This window comes from Struthio camelus, chromosome 1, assembly GCF_040807025.1.
Source record: "Struthio camelus isolate bStrCam1 chromosome 1, bStrCam1.hap1, whole genome shotgun sequence".
In the NCBI taxonomy this organism is placed as follows: domain Eukaryota; kingdom Metazoa; phylum Chordata; class Aves; order Struthioniformes; family Struthionidae; genus Struthio; species Struthio camelus.
In genome coordinates, this window is record NC_090942.1 from 43,037,441 (window position 1) to 43,054,417 (window position 16,977).

Sequence of the window (16,977 nt, forward strand, 5' to 3'; positions counted from 1 at the left end):
GAATTAGCTCCTCATGTACCCCAGGAAACTGATGTGAGAATCAGAAGGATGGCCAACGGCAGGGAAGGGACCAATACAGCTAAAGAAAGCGCATGAGCCACTTCAGAAGATATGTTTCAAGTTCCTCCCCAGATCGTTTGCCTTTTATTCTCCAATTCAGGTATTACATTTCCACTGGCTTCCACCAGGATTGTGCATGCACCTTGACATGTTCACAGAAGTTCCACAATACAGAGTTTCACAACTGGGATATGTCCCTACAATCAGGACACCAGGATGACAAACAGATTCTGGAGAATTTCTCATCGAATAGGATGGAGAGAACATAATTATCACATCGTACCACTACAGTGCTTCATAAACATAGAATAGATTGGATCCATTTACCACAAAAATCACAAAAAGTAACTGATCAAAGAATATCTCTTTTATGTAAAATATACATTTTTTTAGGATATAATTTTAATACAACTTACATACTTATTTATGTTGGGTTTGCAACACTTTGAATAAAAAAAAAAAAAAAATTCTTGCTGCCAGAATTTTATTTCTCATAATACTTATAGTTTGAGGTAACAATGAAAAAAGACTGTGTGCTGTGAACAAATTCAGTGATGTTTGTTTGCAGTCACATTTCTCTTATCAAAGTGAAAAGTAAACTTAAGATTTGGCATGTACACTAGAATTCATACAAATATAGATCGTGGCAAACTGAGGAAGCAAGGACTTTTGCAAACCTACTCTGTCCATAATTGTGACCTTTGCAAAATATACCATTATTATGATGGAAGTCAAGACAGATGTAGTTTACATCACTATCATTATAAGTGTGTGTCTTTGTATGATCCACAGCACAACTTACTGCAGGAACCAGGAAGAATAAACACAGGGGTGTGGGTCTTGGCATGGAGCCTTAGCGATGATGACTTGAATTCAGCTTTCCTTGATATAGATAAAAACTGATATTCCATGCACACACATTTTATTTACAGCTGACTCATCAACAGTGACTAGTCACCCCTTTCTCTGGCAGCAGTAATTATGAGCAGCCTTTAATCTTCTTTCACAAACTCTACCTCCTGTGTAAAGTCTCAGTGACCTCTTCAAGGCGTGAGTTGTTTATCAGGGCCCATTCAGCAGCAGCAGTCTCTTTCCAGTACAGTCCTTGGTATGGCTAAATTCCATTGTCCCTTTTTCAGCAGTCAAAAATCCATGATAAATTCTGTACAACACTGTAGTTAATATAACAGCAGCACCAGATATTATATTAATTCCTTTGCTAAAAGCTGTTTGCAATTATCTTTCTATTGACAACATTTTACCAAAACTAAACAAATGTACATCTCTAAATATCAGAAATGTATACTTTGATAAATAAATACATTATTGTACAAGAATTCTGACATGCAGGTCATGCTGCTGGGCTAGGCTATATACAGGAGAACATGTTACACGGCCAACAGTAAGTTATATTTCTTTCCCTATCAAAAATTAAAACATGACAAGCAGGGATTATTCAACAATCTCAAGGATCTCTTAAGATTTGGGGAGTTATGGTCTTCCCCGTGTAGTGGTAAAACTCTTTGTTTTATGGTAATTTTTCCTCACCAGCCCAGAATATCAAATCTACTGTTGCATTTGTCCTATTGCATAAACAGAGGTTTAGTTTAAAAGAAAAAGCCACTAGAGGAGATACACTTTCAAAACTGTAATGAATGCTGGTTGCTAGGAAGCAGGATTGATGGTTATGCAATAGGTAACTGGTCAGAACTATAAAACCATTACTAAATCTCACTCAAAAAAATCTTCGTAGTGCCCGCATGAGTTATTCTAAATGATACTAACTTGCACTTGAAATATATATATAATATATATATGTATCTATACATACATGTATAGTCCCCATGAAAAAAGAGAAAAGGAGAAAAATGTCCTTAGTTAATCTCAAAAGAGAGGGGCATTTTAACAGTATCTCAGTGCTTTATGGAGACAGATGGAAAATACAGTAGACAGGCTGCAAAACAGACAGACAAACAACACATAGGACAAAGCACCTCAAAAAACATTGACCGAAGAAGTTTTTGAAGCTCATGAGCCAGAGGTATAAGGCTGGTCAAAAACCCCACTTGACAACTATTGCCCTCTTAAAGTTGTACAAAAATAATGAAATAATCTTGATTTACTTGGTACTCAGCCTCTGAAAATGTTGAAGAACCCTGGAGTAGAGAAATGACTACAGTACCAAGCAGCACTTGCTAGCTTAAAATTGCAAGCCTGGATGGCATTTACCTTTCTTGCATGTTTTGTGCCTTCCCCAAGCCATTAAGAAAGAGATCTGGCTTCTGCTTGCGTGTAACCAGTAATGACAACCTCTTTGCAGTTATCTGTGTGCAAACAACCGGAGACATTCAGAACTCTGATACAGCAATCTAGTACCAAAGTAAGTTAATCAAGAAATAAAACCATTTATAAACAAGTAGTTTGTTAAAAAATAAAGGAAAAGGTTAAACAAAGAAAAACAATCCCACATGCAGAACAGTTTATCAGTGCTTTCATTTCAGCAAGATGGTACAATGCAAGAACACACATCCAGAGCCATCTGTGGTCTCCGTAATCAGCAACACGGCTTGTCAGGTGATGGAGACAGGATGGTCCATGCAAATGAGCAGACCCAAGTCACATTGTGTGCAACCAAGACACGATTCCAGACATCTTCAGAATGGAGTAGAGTCACAGGAAATGAAGGTTCAATGGAGTGATTGGTAATTAGTTGGAAGCACATTATTTAAAATATATCTCCCTGAAAATATGCTTATTTATTGAATATACTGGCCAATGGCATCCACTAACTGTCCTTTTATTGCCACAGGAAGGTAGGACAATATAGCAGATAAAAGGAGAAGCACTACCTTAGGTAATCGTTAAAAGCCAAGATAAAAATCTTCAGCTACCCAAGTGGCATTTATTACTGACAGTTACATCATGCAGGAATTATACCATATTTGTGGAGCCTATAGTTAATGCTACATTTATTTCCATTATGCAGTAAACAGTATTTGAATTAATACTATGTAGCCGATTGACGACATCTGGTTTACAAGATAGAAGGGATGGGAGACCGAGAGCGCCTTAGAGGACAAGGTGAGCTGTAGGGTGATGTTACTGGAGACAGTCGCAGAGCATTGCCTGCCAAGCCAGCTATGTTGTTTAAGCTTCGAGATTTTTCGTAGCCTTGTATGAGAAAATGCACAGACATCAGTTGAATTCAGCCAAAAAATAGACAAAGACAAACAATACAATGTAATGTAATCCAAGGAGCTATCTGGGACTCAAAGAGAATCTTCCTGCAACAGAATTCAATCCTGAGACACGTTACTACCAAAAGATGTTAGTAAATAAAATAATTCACAAATAAATGCAGCTATTCTTTCCCAGGAAATGAAACAGAGCACCACACAAGAGCTCTGACCTGTTCTTCCACATCCCAGCTTGCACTCAGTACCACCCTGCTGGCTTCAGCAGGGTTGCACAGAGCGCAAGATAAAGGACCCCAAGAGGGTTGTTGGGTGAGCTATCTGCCTAAGCATATTCAAGATGCCATTAAAAGAAAGGCAGACTATAAAAACTGCTAGAATAATACAATCTCTATCAAACTCGATTCATAATAAAGGAAGATTTTTCTTTAAAAATAAATAAAACAAAAACCAGATGAAATTGCATAAAGTATTTGTAAGCCATTTCTGCAGAGGCTTTAATGACATTATAGTAAAAAAAGCTCCATCTTCAGATTTATTAACCCTAAGACTTTCTAATATTAAAGTAAAATAAGATAGCAGAGTATGACATATTTGCAACTGCTTCCTCACTGGCAAATTTAAACCACTGTATTTGTGCTCCTTATCCAGCTGACTCAAATGAACTACAGTTCCATTCCACATAAGCAAGTAGTAAAGAATTAATCACTAAATGGGACAATCACATAACAATGCCTCACAGTTTGGAGTGAACATTGCACTTGCAGACATTTCTGTTCACATTTACTGTCAGCTCCAGCTGCCTATTTTATGTGACACGTAGATTGTTTTCACTTTGTAAAGGCTATGGTATAAAGCATCAGAATAGCATTGCTATTCACTCCCTCACTATCTTCATATTTAAGCATTTTCAGTGATGCCTGAATAATTCCACCTACGAAGAAAAGGATCAGCCCATTGCTCTGGAGAGAGCTACCAGCAGGGACACTACAAGGAAGATCAAGCTTTTCTGGATTACTCTTCCCTCATCCTGTGTTACCTTTTCCCAGATACTGCTGGACAGGCCCTCACTCCTGAAAGGACTGAGATAACTTGCTTCACTGTAAGCATGAGAAGTCCCATTGATTTCAATGGCACTACTTACTTGCTTAAAGGCAAGCATGTGTCTAAGCATTTGCAATGTATTGCTTACAGTGAAATACTGAGACTTTCCTGTCAATAAAATGACACTACATTTACACATTACATGAGGTGTCACCAAGCATTTTCTTTTTCTTATTAAAGCAGTTGCTGGTTCAAACTCCAGGTCTCAGACAACAGATCACTGGTGGCATCTTTAGGAAAAATCAGGTCTCAGGTTCTCTCCAAAATACATATTCTTTTGGACAATCACTGCATCACTGTTTGTGTTTGCATAGGTCTTAAGCCATTGAGCGCCATGGTGAAAACATATGCAGTAATAATAATAAAGACAATTAACATGTTTTTTACCTACTGAAAATTGCATGTTGTAAAACTGTACTTAAAACAAATGTGTAATCTCATGTCTGCTAAAACATTGTGCAGTGTTATCTCCAGATTGCAAGGGCACGTGGAGTTTCTGAGTTTCTATCAGTACTTACACAGATTAGAAAGAATTGTGTTTGAAAGGGGAACGGAAGGGAAGCACAATCTTAATCTAGGTATTTAAATGCTCCTGTAAACTTAATGCTGACAAAAAGATCTAAAAGATCAGGTAGCTTTTTTTGCTACACAGAAACTAGGAAACTAATATTTTTAATAATTTTCCTGTTACTTTTTTAAGTAACATTTTTCTTTGCTTTTCTAAAAGCAAAGAAGAACTGATAGAGGAAGGAAGACAAGATAGTAAAAACAGGAAAGAAAACAGGAACTCCTAGAAAATGAAAACCAGACACACAAGATGAATAGAGATAGAGGCATAATCCAAACTTAATCATTTCCAGGTATTTCAGTGTGGTTTGGATCAGCTCTGAAGCAGTATCACCTTAGAGATGGAGATAAGATGCTAATGCAAAAAAGCTCTGAATAAACAATCACTGAAAACAATCAAGAATTAATTAAGGGACCAACTAAACAAGAAGGATATACCAAAAGAAAAAAAAAAAGGGTAGGGTGGGAGGAGGAACAAAATGGAAAACTAGTAGACTTGATGTGTGAATTAAATTCAAGTATTCAAAACCATTTGGAGGTCACTTGAAGATGTTTCCTGCTTATGAGCTAGCTTCCCTACTCTATATAAAACAGACTTCAAAGTCAGTGGCTAAAAAATTTCAGCGTAGGTTAAGGTTATCATTACAGCCAGTCAAATACCACATTTTGCATTGAGATAATGTCAGTTCTGAATTCAAAACCCATTTTTTCAGGATAAACTATGAAACTGAATTTCCTATCGAATCTAGATTTTGATATGAAAATGTTCATGTATTCCTAGTGGAACATATATTTCATTTTCATATGAACATTTATCTCTAGAAATTAACGGGTAACTTCTGTTATTTCTGAACTGTTCTAATTACAGTTTCTACTAAGTAAGCAGTACTGAAATTTTTATACTAACATCTCCAAATGAATCAAAGAGCCTGATCTTGCAAGATGCCATGGCAATCTGCATTATTCAGGTGTTCCTGACCTCCTCAAAAGACTGGACCCTTACTGTTAGGGATACTGTGAAAAATCCAAAGTGTCCAGAAGTCAATACAAAACATATTCACATTAGATAAGAGTCCTAAAATCTATGTGCAAAAACATGCTTGTAACTAAGTACCATTTAATCTAAACATTATATATAGGAATATGTGAAATGTAGGAGAATTGAGACAATCATATTCTTTACAAATACCATATACATTGCACTGTGGCTGCACATCTACCTTCACAAGTTTAACCTACTGAGCTCATGCTTTTGAAATGTGAAAAGAATATCCTCTTGCATTTTGCTGAATAACCAACAGAATTTGTTTTTAGAGTCTGTGGCTGGCTGGGACAGCTACATTTGCTGCAGACAAAGCTAGAAGAAAAAAAAAATCACAGAAAAATCTCAGCCCAAGTTGTTTGTCCAGTGCCACATGGCTACTGCAGATGGTGAATTCTGAGAGAAATAGCATATCAGTGATCAGGAATGTGAAAACTATTAGAATACTATTCTTTGCCAAGAAACCAAAGCTATTCTTGTCTAAGAAAATGGCAAGATTACCCGGGCATTGCTGATTTTTGTGCTATGCCCTAAGGTTAGCCTTCCAGATACCGCCAGCTGTGGCCCAGGCAGACTGTCACACAATCAATTGCGCGAGTGATAATGCCAGAAGGCTCTGCAAACACCATTCGGAGAACCCAATCCTAGCAAATAGTGAGTAATCAGACTTGAACAGGATGAACAACTATAGAAGACATTTTCAGCACCTTGCAAGTTCAAGCCATTTTTTAATGTGGTTGAATTCTGGATGGGGTAGACTATGCTATTACCGTCACCTTTCAGCATTAATGGTGTTTTACAGAGATGAAAATTTTTGTGGCATTTTGTGGCAAAAATCTCAGTAGAATCTCATGTGATATGGCTTGTTGTGTTCAGAACAAAAATACTGTTTACTTCTGATATTTCAATCTTTTAAATGTAATTTATTCAGCTATAAAGTTATTAAGTGCAGAACAAAGTTATTAACTAATTAATTTGTCTTTTAGAATGACAAATGGTATTGAGGGATGAATGACTGAATGAGAAAGGTCTGAATTACAGGCTTTTCCATTAAAGGTAACAGACAAATGAAGACACAAATAGAATGAGGGTTCAACATCAAGCATTTTTTTTTTTTAAGACTGAGAGATAAGGTGGTTTCTAAAAGAAAAGCAAGAAGAGAATGACTAGGAAGAAAGAAACAAATACATTGTGAGTACAGTTTTTCCTATAAGAGCATTGTGCACATCATTTTACTCTAAGCTCACTTTTCACAAGCACGTTGCTGAGTGACCTTTTATGATCTAATGAAAGAAGTCCATACCTTTCCTGATCCCTCCATCAGTAGCACACGTGTAATCACCTGTTGTCAGTAGGAAACATGTTCCCCCTCTTCTGTTTTTGTCTCTGGTACTAGAGCGTCTGATGGGAGGGAGCCTTTCACCAGGTGAGAGTGGCTGCTCACTTCCTGCACTGTCTTCACCTGATAACACTGGTTAAAGCACCATGCCCATTTACAGACAAATAATGAATGAGGAAATGAGACATCACAAAGAGCTTATGTTGAATGCCAGATATTCCCATCACTCAAAAAATAGTAATAAGGTAAATCATTGGAAGAAAATAAGATTGCAATTCATCGTTCATCCGTACAAAATGCCAAAAATATATATTTTTATTCAAGTACAAATGATCTTTTGACTTTCCTGTTCTTCTTTTTAAATCTCACTTAACATGAAATAAAAAATAATCAAATCAAGATTAAGTTAGTTGCCTTCTATAGACTGTAACCTTTCTGAGCACAGTCAATCTAAGACATTTCAAAAATGAACTTATTACTTTGGCTATTCTTTTTATCAAACAAGAAGCCATGCTAGCCATTTTTGCTTAGAATATGTTCCTTAACATACTTTGAAGAACCACTCTAGCAGGGTTAAATTATGAAACATTTGGCACTGAAACCTCCTTAAAAATATGCATTTAGCATTTATTTCTGTGCTTGCTGTCATACTGGTATTGCTTGTCATCATAATTACCCAATACTAAATGCTTTCTTTGATCTGTGTAGTTAATTTAGTCAAACAGCAAAACTCTCACCTCTACTGATCCCAAAGGACTCTTTTTAAAATTATCTACTATTTCCGACTCAGGCCACACTTCAAGAAAAAACCTCTGCTCAGCAAGGCATGTAACAGGTAGTGGCATGTTATTGACTTCAACTTTACCTTTGCATCTAAAGCTGAGCAGGTGCTTTTCTGAAATGGTAATGCAAAGGGCTATATTCAGCCTTGAAGTTTTGCACAAAATTCCTAACTAATCTAACAGAATTTCTACGCAAAATGAAGTTAGAACATACAATGCAAGTGGTGGCACTACCAAAGAGAAAGTCAACACTTAAAAATTGCTCCTTTTTTGTATAGCTGCTTTCTCCCTAACCTCAAGGATTATAACACCTTGTAAATAAAGCTGCAGACACACTAGAAAGTGTCTCTTTGCTCTGATCACACTGAGCCTCCTCCATCCTGGTATACCTTTAGCAGGACCTGATAACATGCAAAAGCTGTTTTCATTAACACTTTAAAGATGTTATCTGAAAGTGTGTATCAGTCAAAGCACTGTAAAACTAACTATGTTCCACCCACAACACACGACCTTTCAAGGGTTTCCATCCTCTTAAATATCTTTAGAGATGTTCAAAAATCTCTGTTAACTTTGTCTGTGAATATTCACTCGGAGACTGAAACTGAGGTTCTTTGAACATAAATGCTATTCAGTCACAGAGCCACAGAACAAAGAAGGATATTATTCAGAGAGAGATTTTCCAGATTCTTCTTTGTAAAAAATAAATTTCAGTTACTGAATGACATCAGTCATGTTTTTTTGATGTCTTATTATCATTTAATAACTTTCCAATAGGAGCCTAATGATTGGTCTGTGAGCTTTGTCATCATACTGCGTTTGGCTTAAGAATAAATACATTCAATAAAGAAACAAAAAAAAATCCTTGCTGCTACAAATTTCTTTCAATTATACTGTAAGATAAACCTCCCTCTTTAATTTCAATAGATATGGAATTTGGAGCAGTGGTTTGGAGGGGTATAGGCTGTCATTTGATAAGGTTTTTTTTCACAGAAATTAGCATAAAACAGTCCTGGTCTGTGATTTGGGACTCTGAGAGTTAAGGAAATACAAATCATAAAAATCAACACTGAGAGTGATGATGATGTTGCTGGGGATTGCCATTTTCATTTTTCTTGACAAACTTCACATCAACTTTACTCTCATCGTCCAATTAATAGTAAATACCATGCAACGTCTCATCTAACACAGATGAAGGAGGTTCTTCCTGCCAAGGAAGCAGAACCAAATGGAGAGAAAGCTAGAAAGAGAATCTCCTCTTATTTCCTTTGAGTGCTGGGCTTTTTATGTAAAGCACCTGTTCCTTGTAAGTGGCTGCTTCTTTTTAGGATCTTGTTTAACAGCCCACTATGTGGCATAGGCAAAGCTGATACAAGAGACAAACACTGAGGCAAAACACCATGGAATTCAACAGGGTGGGACACGGTGGCTGTTCAAATTGTCACAGTCATGCAGAAAAACAAGAAACACCCATACAACACAACAAACAACAGGCAAAAAAAAAGGTTGATATCATCAGCAGGAAAGCATTCGCAACAGAGCAAGCAAAACTGTATAGACCAGCTACATATAGAATTGGGAACATCACTGTAACTATTTTTTCCTCTACAAGAACACGCAAACACTGGAGGGGAGAAGGGTGGGAGCTACATCTGCTCATTGCAGAAAGACTGGCTGCTTTCTGGCACCTACCAAACATACTGGTCTATAAAGTGTTTTGAGAGGACATGCATTTCCAGTGGGGTCCTACCTGATGATCTGTTGTGTTCCATCAGCTGGTTGTCCTTGCCCAAGCAGATGTCCCCCTGCGTGCTATTGCAGGCCATGTTCAAGTCCGTCTTGCAGAAGGTAGGGGAGCTGGCTTGAGGGGCAGGTGGGATGTGCTTCTTCCGCTTCCTCGGCAGTTTCTGCTTTGCCATCGCCAGGGAGTAGTACATTCCAAAATTGTTAACAATAACAGGCACGGGCATGGCTATGGTCAGCACCCCAGCCAAAGCACACAGGGCCCCCACCAGCATGCCTGACCAAGTCCGCGGATACATATCCCCGTACCCAAGGGTTGTCATGGTGACAACAGCCCACCAGAAGCCGATAGGGATGTTTTTGAACTGCGTGTGCTCGCTCGCTGACGGGTCGTTGGGCTGGGCTCCCACTCGTTCTGCGTAGTAGATCATGGTAGCAAATATCAAAACACCTAGTGCCAGGAATATTATCAGCAGCAAAAACTCATTGGTGCTGGCTCGCAGAGTGTGGCCCAGCACCCTGAGGCCCACAAAGTGGCGGGTGAGTTTGAAGATTCGCAGGATCCTCACAAACCTTACTACCCTGAGGAAACCAAGCACATCCTTAGCAGCTTTGGAGGAAAGCCCACTCAGGCCCACTTCTAGGTAAAAGGGCAGGATGGCCACAAAGTCAATGATATTCAACAGGTTTTTGATGAATTCAAGTTTGTTCGGGGAAAAAACAACACGGACTAAAAATTCAAATGTAAACCACACCACGCAGACTCCTTCCACGTATGTCAGAGCAGGATCTGTCTCAATTTCATACTGTAGAACAGCTTCTGTCCCGTTGACAACCTGCTCAGTTTTGTTTATAATAGTATTGAAAGCCTCATGTGTTTCCAGGCAAAAGGTTGTGATTGAGACTAGGATGAAGAATAAAGAGGCAAAAGCAATGAACTGCAATGAAAAGAGGAAAAAGAGGACATCAGAACCACACAGATCTTTAACAATAACAATAAATAAATCATTGATTATCACAAGTTTTATGCTAATTCATCCCAAAAGCTCCCCAATTTATTCACAGATTTCTACACGTGAAACTTTGCATTCAGGCCAGAGGAGAGCAGCAGACAGCTCCCAGTACACAGTACCCAGGCCAAGAGTCTGGGAGCAGGAAAAGCTTTGGTGATGGACACCACAGCATAAGGCAACTCATCTGAAAAGTGACAACAAATTCTTTAATCCATGCTAACTTATCTGAATTCCATTCAGGAACCTTACGAACAACCCTCATACATATCCACCACAGCAAAATTTAAGGCTGTCAGCTGCTCAAACAGAGAAGATTGGGCAACTGGGCCAACCCTAACGGTCTTGAGATTATGGTTCAGGAATGCACACCTAGTCTGTCCCAGGAACCGATTCAAAGAGAAGGTTTCCTTTGGATTTTCATTAATTCACAAACACAGATAGAAAATCTGTGTCTCTGTGGAAATCTTTTCACTGATAGAAAAAGTCTTCAGCATTACAGCTAGAGTTGGTTGCACCATCTGTCTAGTTCACAGTCATCCATAGTTCTGCTGAAAATCTTTACTCATACTCTTAGGCAGGACTAAAGTAAACCTAACGTACTTGTTCTCCCTTCTAAAGCCTTTCTTAGCAAAACAGCACTTTATCTACTTTTATCCAGCACTGAGAAAGTCCCATTTCCCAAAAAGCTAATATATCAACATCCTTCACCCATTGTCCTGTTTTTCAAAAAGCCCTGTCATGCTTTTTCAGTGCCTTCACTCAGAAGCAAAGCTCTGGAAAACACAGGGGCTGAAGCAGTCTCCCAAGATAAGGCCCAATGTCAAACGTTTTCTAATCATGTCAGATTTTAATCACCCAGGTGGTTAAAACTTGGTTATGCCACTTCTCTGTCTCGGGTGCCTAAGGGTGTTCTGTGCAGGGTCTTTCCCTCTACCTGTTTGTTTATTATGTTCCAGCAAAAAAGGGATTCAGTCATTTCTGACAACAAGATTAGGAAAAGACATTTTCCTTTCTCCCATTTTCAGAAATATACACAACTATTTCATAGGAAATATCTAGAACATATAGGATCTGGAACAAGGCCGCAGAGCTTTATCCGTGCTTTAGAAGTGCTGTACCACAGCCCTACTACCAAAATTTCAAATCCAGGATGTTCTGAACAAACAGGGAAATCAAAATACAGGTGTTCTAGGACACATTAACCGGTAAAATACTAGTAAATAATCTGGAGGCACCACAGCACTCATCTAGGATTGACAAGAATTTAAAAAACAGGTACTACCTGATCTTTAAGTCAAGCTGTTACAGTTAAGCACAGAAGAAAAACAGAACTTCCAGGACAGGATCCCACAAAAAACACTGAGTCCAACAGCTGGAGGGGGAGATAAAAATCCTTACACCCAGTAGAATGCAGAGAACAAAAAGGTGTTTTGAGGGCAGAGGTTTGCTCCTCTGCTAAATGTTTATCTTCTTTTAAATGACAACATTTTACCAGCATATTATCTTTTCAGCCGCAATTGCACAATGCATGAATAGGCAATGTGTTTAAATGCCTCTCTGAGCTAGGGCTTATAACATTCTCAAGTGTGCTTGTTATTCTGGATTTCCCACTTAAAAGACATTTTATAGCCACTATTACCTTCGAACAGACTTTCTAAAGACTTGAAGATTCTCAAAGGTGTTAAGGGCCCAAAGAGACAGAATGATGCTTAAGCAGGTTTTTGAAAATATCCTGGTATCTGTATGTTTCCTTAGACATCTAGCAGCTTGAAATCGGATCAATGTGATATCAATACAAAAATACAACAAAATGGCAGCAGGTGACTAACTCTTTTGGCCTCTGATTTCTGTAATCTTAAACTCTGATTTGTTAGTAAAACAAAAACATACAGCAAACATCTCAGTTTAATTCATACTCTTGAAGCAGGCTCGTCATCCTTTTTTAGTATTATTTATTTTAGTAAATGGACTTGACATGCTCTAAGCTTGCTTTAATACTACTTACAAATCACTTCCTTAATCTCCTAATCCCCTACCTGAAACTGAGCACCTTAGCATTGTCCAGCAAGTAGAAAAAAAAATCATGTTTTTTACTACCAATCTAATAGAAAGGGCATCTTAGGTTCTGGGTCCCAGCGCTACAGACAGGAGAAACTGTGGCAGCAGCAGGACGTTGGCATGTTAGCACACCAACGTCTTGAATCTCATTGAAAAAAATCTAGTTACTGTGGAGATAGAGTGGCAACCATAAGCAAGAATGTCTCCATTCTGTTACCTTAATCCAGGCTGCAACTTTATTGCAAAACCAATTTTGTATACTTTGGTTATCAATTATTGAATTAGAATTGTGTGCTGGAAGAGTTCATTTGGGCTGGTATGACTATGTTTTCCTAATACAGAACATTAGTTAGACGACAAAACGTTGTCTACACAACCTGTGGAGAGAATTGCTTTTATTCCATGCAACAAGTCTAAATTTGCAATGAGGGCCTGGTAGGTTTATTATATTCAGAGTGACAAGATATATCTATCCATCTACAAAACATATATCTAACATATATTTAGTATATCTAGAGCAGACATTTGTGGCTTGTTTATGGCTTCCTTTCCCCAGTCAATGGAACTAAGTTACTATACCACACCCTTCAATTACAAACACTCTAAATCTGATACCTTTCAGAAAGGACTGACTCAGGGACTGAATTGAACAACACTTATCATCCACTCTGAATTTCTTGCTGCAAACTAAGCAAACAATCCATCTAGCTGATTTTTACCAAGTAGGCTTTCTGCCTTTCCCTTAACTATAAAACTGCTGTATGTTCATAGCTCATTTCTTCCTGGCACCTGACACCAGCATATACATATAAGCCCTAGTCTTGTGTGAGACAGCTAGAGTCAGCAAACCCAAACAGATTTATTTAACCTAAGTGAATTAATCTCAGCAGATCTTTGCAAAAGCTTTCCATAACACGGACAGAGAATCTATTAGACTCTAAACCAATGGTGGACTAAGAACGACCCTTGGGATGCTATGACAGCACCTTCCAGCATCTTTTTATATGGTGCAAGAGGGTATAAGGCAAGTGAATCTACGGAGTTTAAGAATCACTGAAGCTAAGTCATGCTATATTTTGCAATTTGGATGGCAATTTTTAATAGATAAAATAATCTTTTAGAAGGAACATGACTGTTTATTTCAGGGCATTATAAATGTTTTTCATCTGAAAAGAACAAAAAATTACATTCAACCCAGCCAAAAACCAACAACGCAGAAATAATAAGGATTTTATGAGCATTCAACAATATACTGAATCTAATAGGAGGTAAATAATTGCAGCACCTATTTTGGGGCTATTTTTCAGCAAAAGTGTCCTCTCTGGTTCACATTCTTTCCAAAATCACCAAACAGCATGGGATTAGTTACAGGTACAACTGCCTGACAAGCTTTTTATTACTATCATGTGTAACACTGACACTATGAAAGGCCACAGTCCACTTAACACTTGACAAAGAAGCTAAGAGTTTTAAACTACATTCAAGGACTCTTTATTATCCCTAGAGGAGAAAAACATTCAGTCATTTTCAAAATCAGCTGAGTATCCTGTTCTGATATCCTGAAGGCAAGCATCCTTCAGATGTTATAAAAAAGACAGATAAGAAAAAAGACAAGAAAAAACGGTTATATGTCTTAATCTGGTGAAAGATTTTTTGATAATCCTATGGCTTCCATTCGTAGTGTTATAAAACAATGAGATGTACGCATTTATCCATGTACACAACCATATACATACCATAGATTTTGAGCAAAGGCACTCATTCTTTTTTGTTACTCTTTATATCTCCTGTTGTGTCTTGTTTTAGGCGGCAGACTCCTGGCATAAGGGGGTTTGTACAGGCAGTTTGTACAGCACCTAACACAATGAAACCGTATACACACAAAGGACCCACAATGTTATTGCAACAATCAGAGGGTTCAGAAAAAAATTAAAATAGTGGCCAATCTAAGAAAGACCATTTTCTCAATTAAAAAAAAAAAAAAAAAGAGCATGGGTGTTTTTTTAATATTAATAAAGTCATTTCCTTAATATTGTACTACATAAGATCAGGCAACAGGTTGAAAAGAATCAATCAGCCTTTTCACAAACAGTTGTAATGACAGAAACTCAGTTAAAACTCACGTTAGCCTTGCTTTCTGCTATTTTCCTGCTTCATCCCAATTCCATCTTCTCATTTCAAAAGCAATGTGCTCTAAAAAAGCACACTCAGTTTTGTTCATGTGGGTAACCAGCACATTTCAGACAAAGTTAGTACAGATTCAAACTCCCAGATTCTCTGGTGGATGAGATCACCAGCTGAGTTCTGTTCTTGAGTCCTCTAGTGTTCACTTAACTGGGGTACCATCCATAACCCTTATTTTTCATGAAGCATACAAATCTAAAAGGAGATTGACAGATCATTGTTTGAGAAAGGCTACAGAAGGAGACAATTTTTTGTTTGAATCATTAGCAACTCGTCTTTGTGGGAAGTTCTGAAAACTTAGGTTTTGACCAATTGTAAGACAAATTCAACCTTGTTGTACAGCAAAACAACTTCCTTGACCTCCTCTTTTGCACTGAAGACTGTGACCCAACCACATGGCTTAAATCATTGAAAAAAATTAAGAAAAAGTCTCAAATAAGATCTTAATAATTATGATTCTTTACTCATTTCTTAACAGTTTTCCAAAAACAGCTGTTTCTTGTTTGTTTCAATGGGCAAGATAAAATTATCTTTCTTCCTTAGGTTTTTTTTCCCCCTGGGGATAAAACATTCTTAAGTGATAGCATGATTGTATAGATAGTCCAGTGGCATCAAAACTAGCCATTTCCAGATACTGTTTGATTTAAGAAAAATTTTTAATGCATTTGGACTGGAGAGAGCACAGTTAAAAGCAAAATGAAAACGTTTATTATGTAATACAAAGCATGCAGAAAGTTCTTCCTTAGGCAGTTAAAGTTCTCACTGACGATTCCCTCTGTTCACATTTTGAAGGCAAAAAAACACTTTTGTTCAAGCATGTAAGCATCAGATTTCAGACAAAGTCGGTACAAATTCCAGCTCCCAGTTTCTCTAGTTGATGAGCTCATCAGCAAAGTTCTGTTGCTGAATCCTACTAATGTTCATGATAACTGGTTTAATCACCCACTTCCTTGGTCTTTAGTGAAGTGCACAAAGCTAAAACGAGCTGTAGATGCTTGCAGATAACTGTTAGGAGGTAGATAACTTTACGATACCTATTTTGATGAGAGTGTCTCATGGGGAAGAGCCGCTCAGAGTTTAAAGCAATTTCAAAAATTACAGCCAGTTTTAGGAATACAATTTGTGGATTATCAGAACTTCCATGCATCCAGTGACATGCTTTATCTGCACATAGCTCCTAAAGTGCCTCGAAGAAATTTGAGTCACTTTAAAAAACTTGGCTGCCAATGACCTGACAACAGTCCCTTAGGCCATGTCTCGGATTTTGCAGCAGAAGACAGTGGTACCTGGTCAGAGGATGCTATTACTCACATCTAGCCCACCTGTCCAAGTTTCCTTTCCAACACAAACCAAGACATAAAAATGGTGCACACCTTGACCTTGTGCTGTAATGGAATCAGGGCATGGCTTCAATCATTTTAAGGTTTACCAGCTTAGATATAGCCTAAATAAATCAGCAAGCAACAGATGAAGAAATCGATCCTCTTACCCAGATATGTAACTCATATTCATAAAATCAGATTCATATGCACTATTCCATATTCAAGACGTGCTTTGTCCCTTCCTCTCCCTTAAAATATGCTGCTTCAACATATTATTTGTATTCTGAGATGGACAGGACATAGTCAGGTAAGTGGATAATGTACTGTCAGTTGTTGTTAATATTCTTACTTTTTGTTTGATATTTAAGTTGTCAATAAAATCTATCACAGCATTTTAGTATTCTCTCAGAAAGATTCTGTATCCTGTCTGGATACAACTTACTCTAGGGTTGGATCTCAATTCCTCCTCCTTCAACTCCCCTCACTGTGTAATGCGTATTTTCTAACATCAGTATTCAGTAGCAGCTTTTAAGGTTCAGTTAGTTCATTGGAGTTTCACTACAGGACTTACA

At 37.8% G+C, this 16,977-nt stretch overlaps 1 protein-coding gene across 10 annotated transcripts in view; it reads right to left on the reverse strand.

Annotated features, from left to right (window-relative positions):
• Window positions 1-110: 110 nt before the first annotated feature.
• Window positions 111-16,977, reverse strand: part of KCNC2 (potassium voltage-gated channel subfamily C member 2) — a 109,714-nt gene continuing 92,847 nt past the window's right edge. The window contains exons 3-7 of one of the 10 annotated variants that reach the window (XM_068935846.1): window positions 9,836-10,766; window positions 9,383-9,514; window positions 7,271-7,438; window positions 2,290-2,384; window positions 1,145-1,232 (exon numbers count right to left, since the gene is read on the reverse strand). In XM_068935846.1, coding sequence (XP_068791947.1) covers window positions 2,323-2,384; window positions 7,271-7,438; window positions 9,383-9,514; window positions 9,836-10,766 — 1,293 coding nt within the window. In that variant the 3' untranslated portion in view covers window positions 1,145-1,232; window positions 2,290-2,322. Of the gene's footprint in view, window positions 3,232-7,270; window positions 7,439-9,382; window positions 9,515-9,835; window positions 10,767-16,977 lie in introns of all 10 variants that reach the window. The other 9 variants (XM_068935831.1, XM_068935839.1, XM_068935826.1 and 6 more) reach the window with 9 other exon arrangements.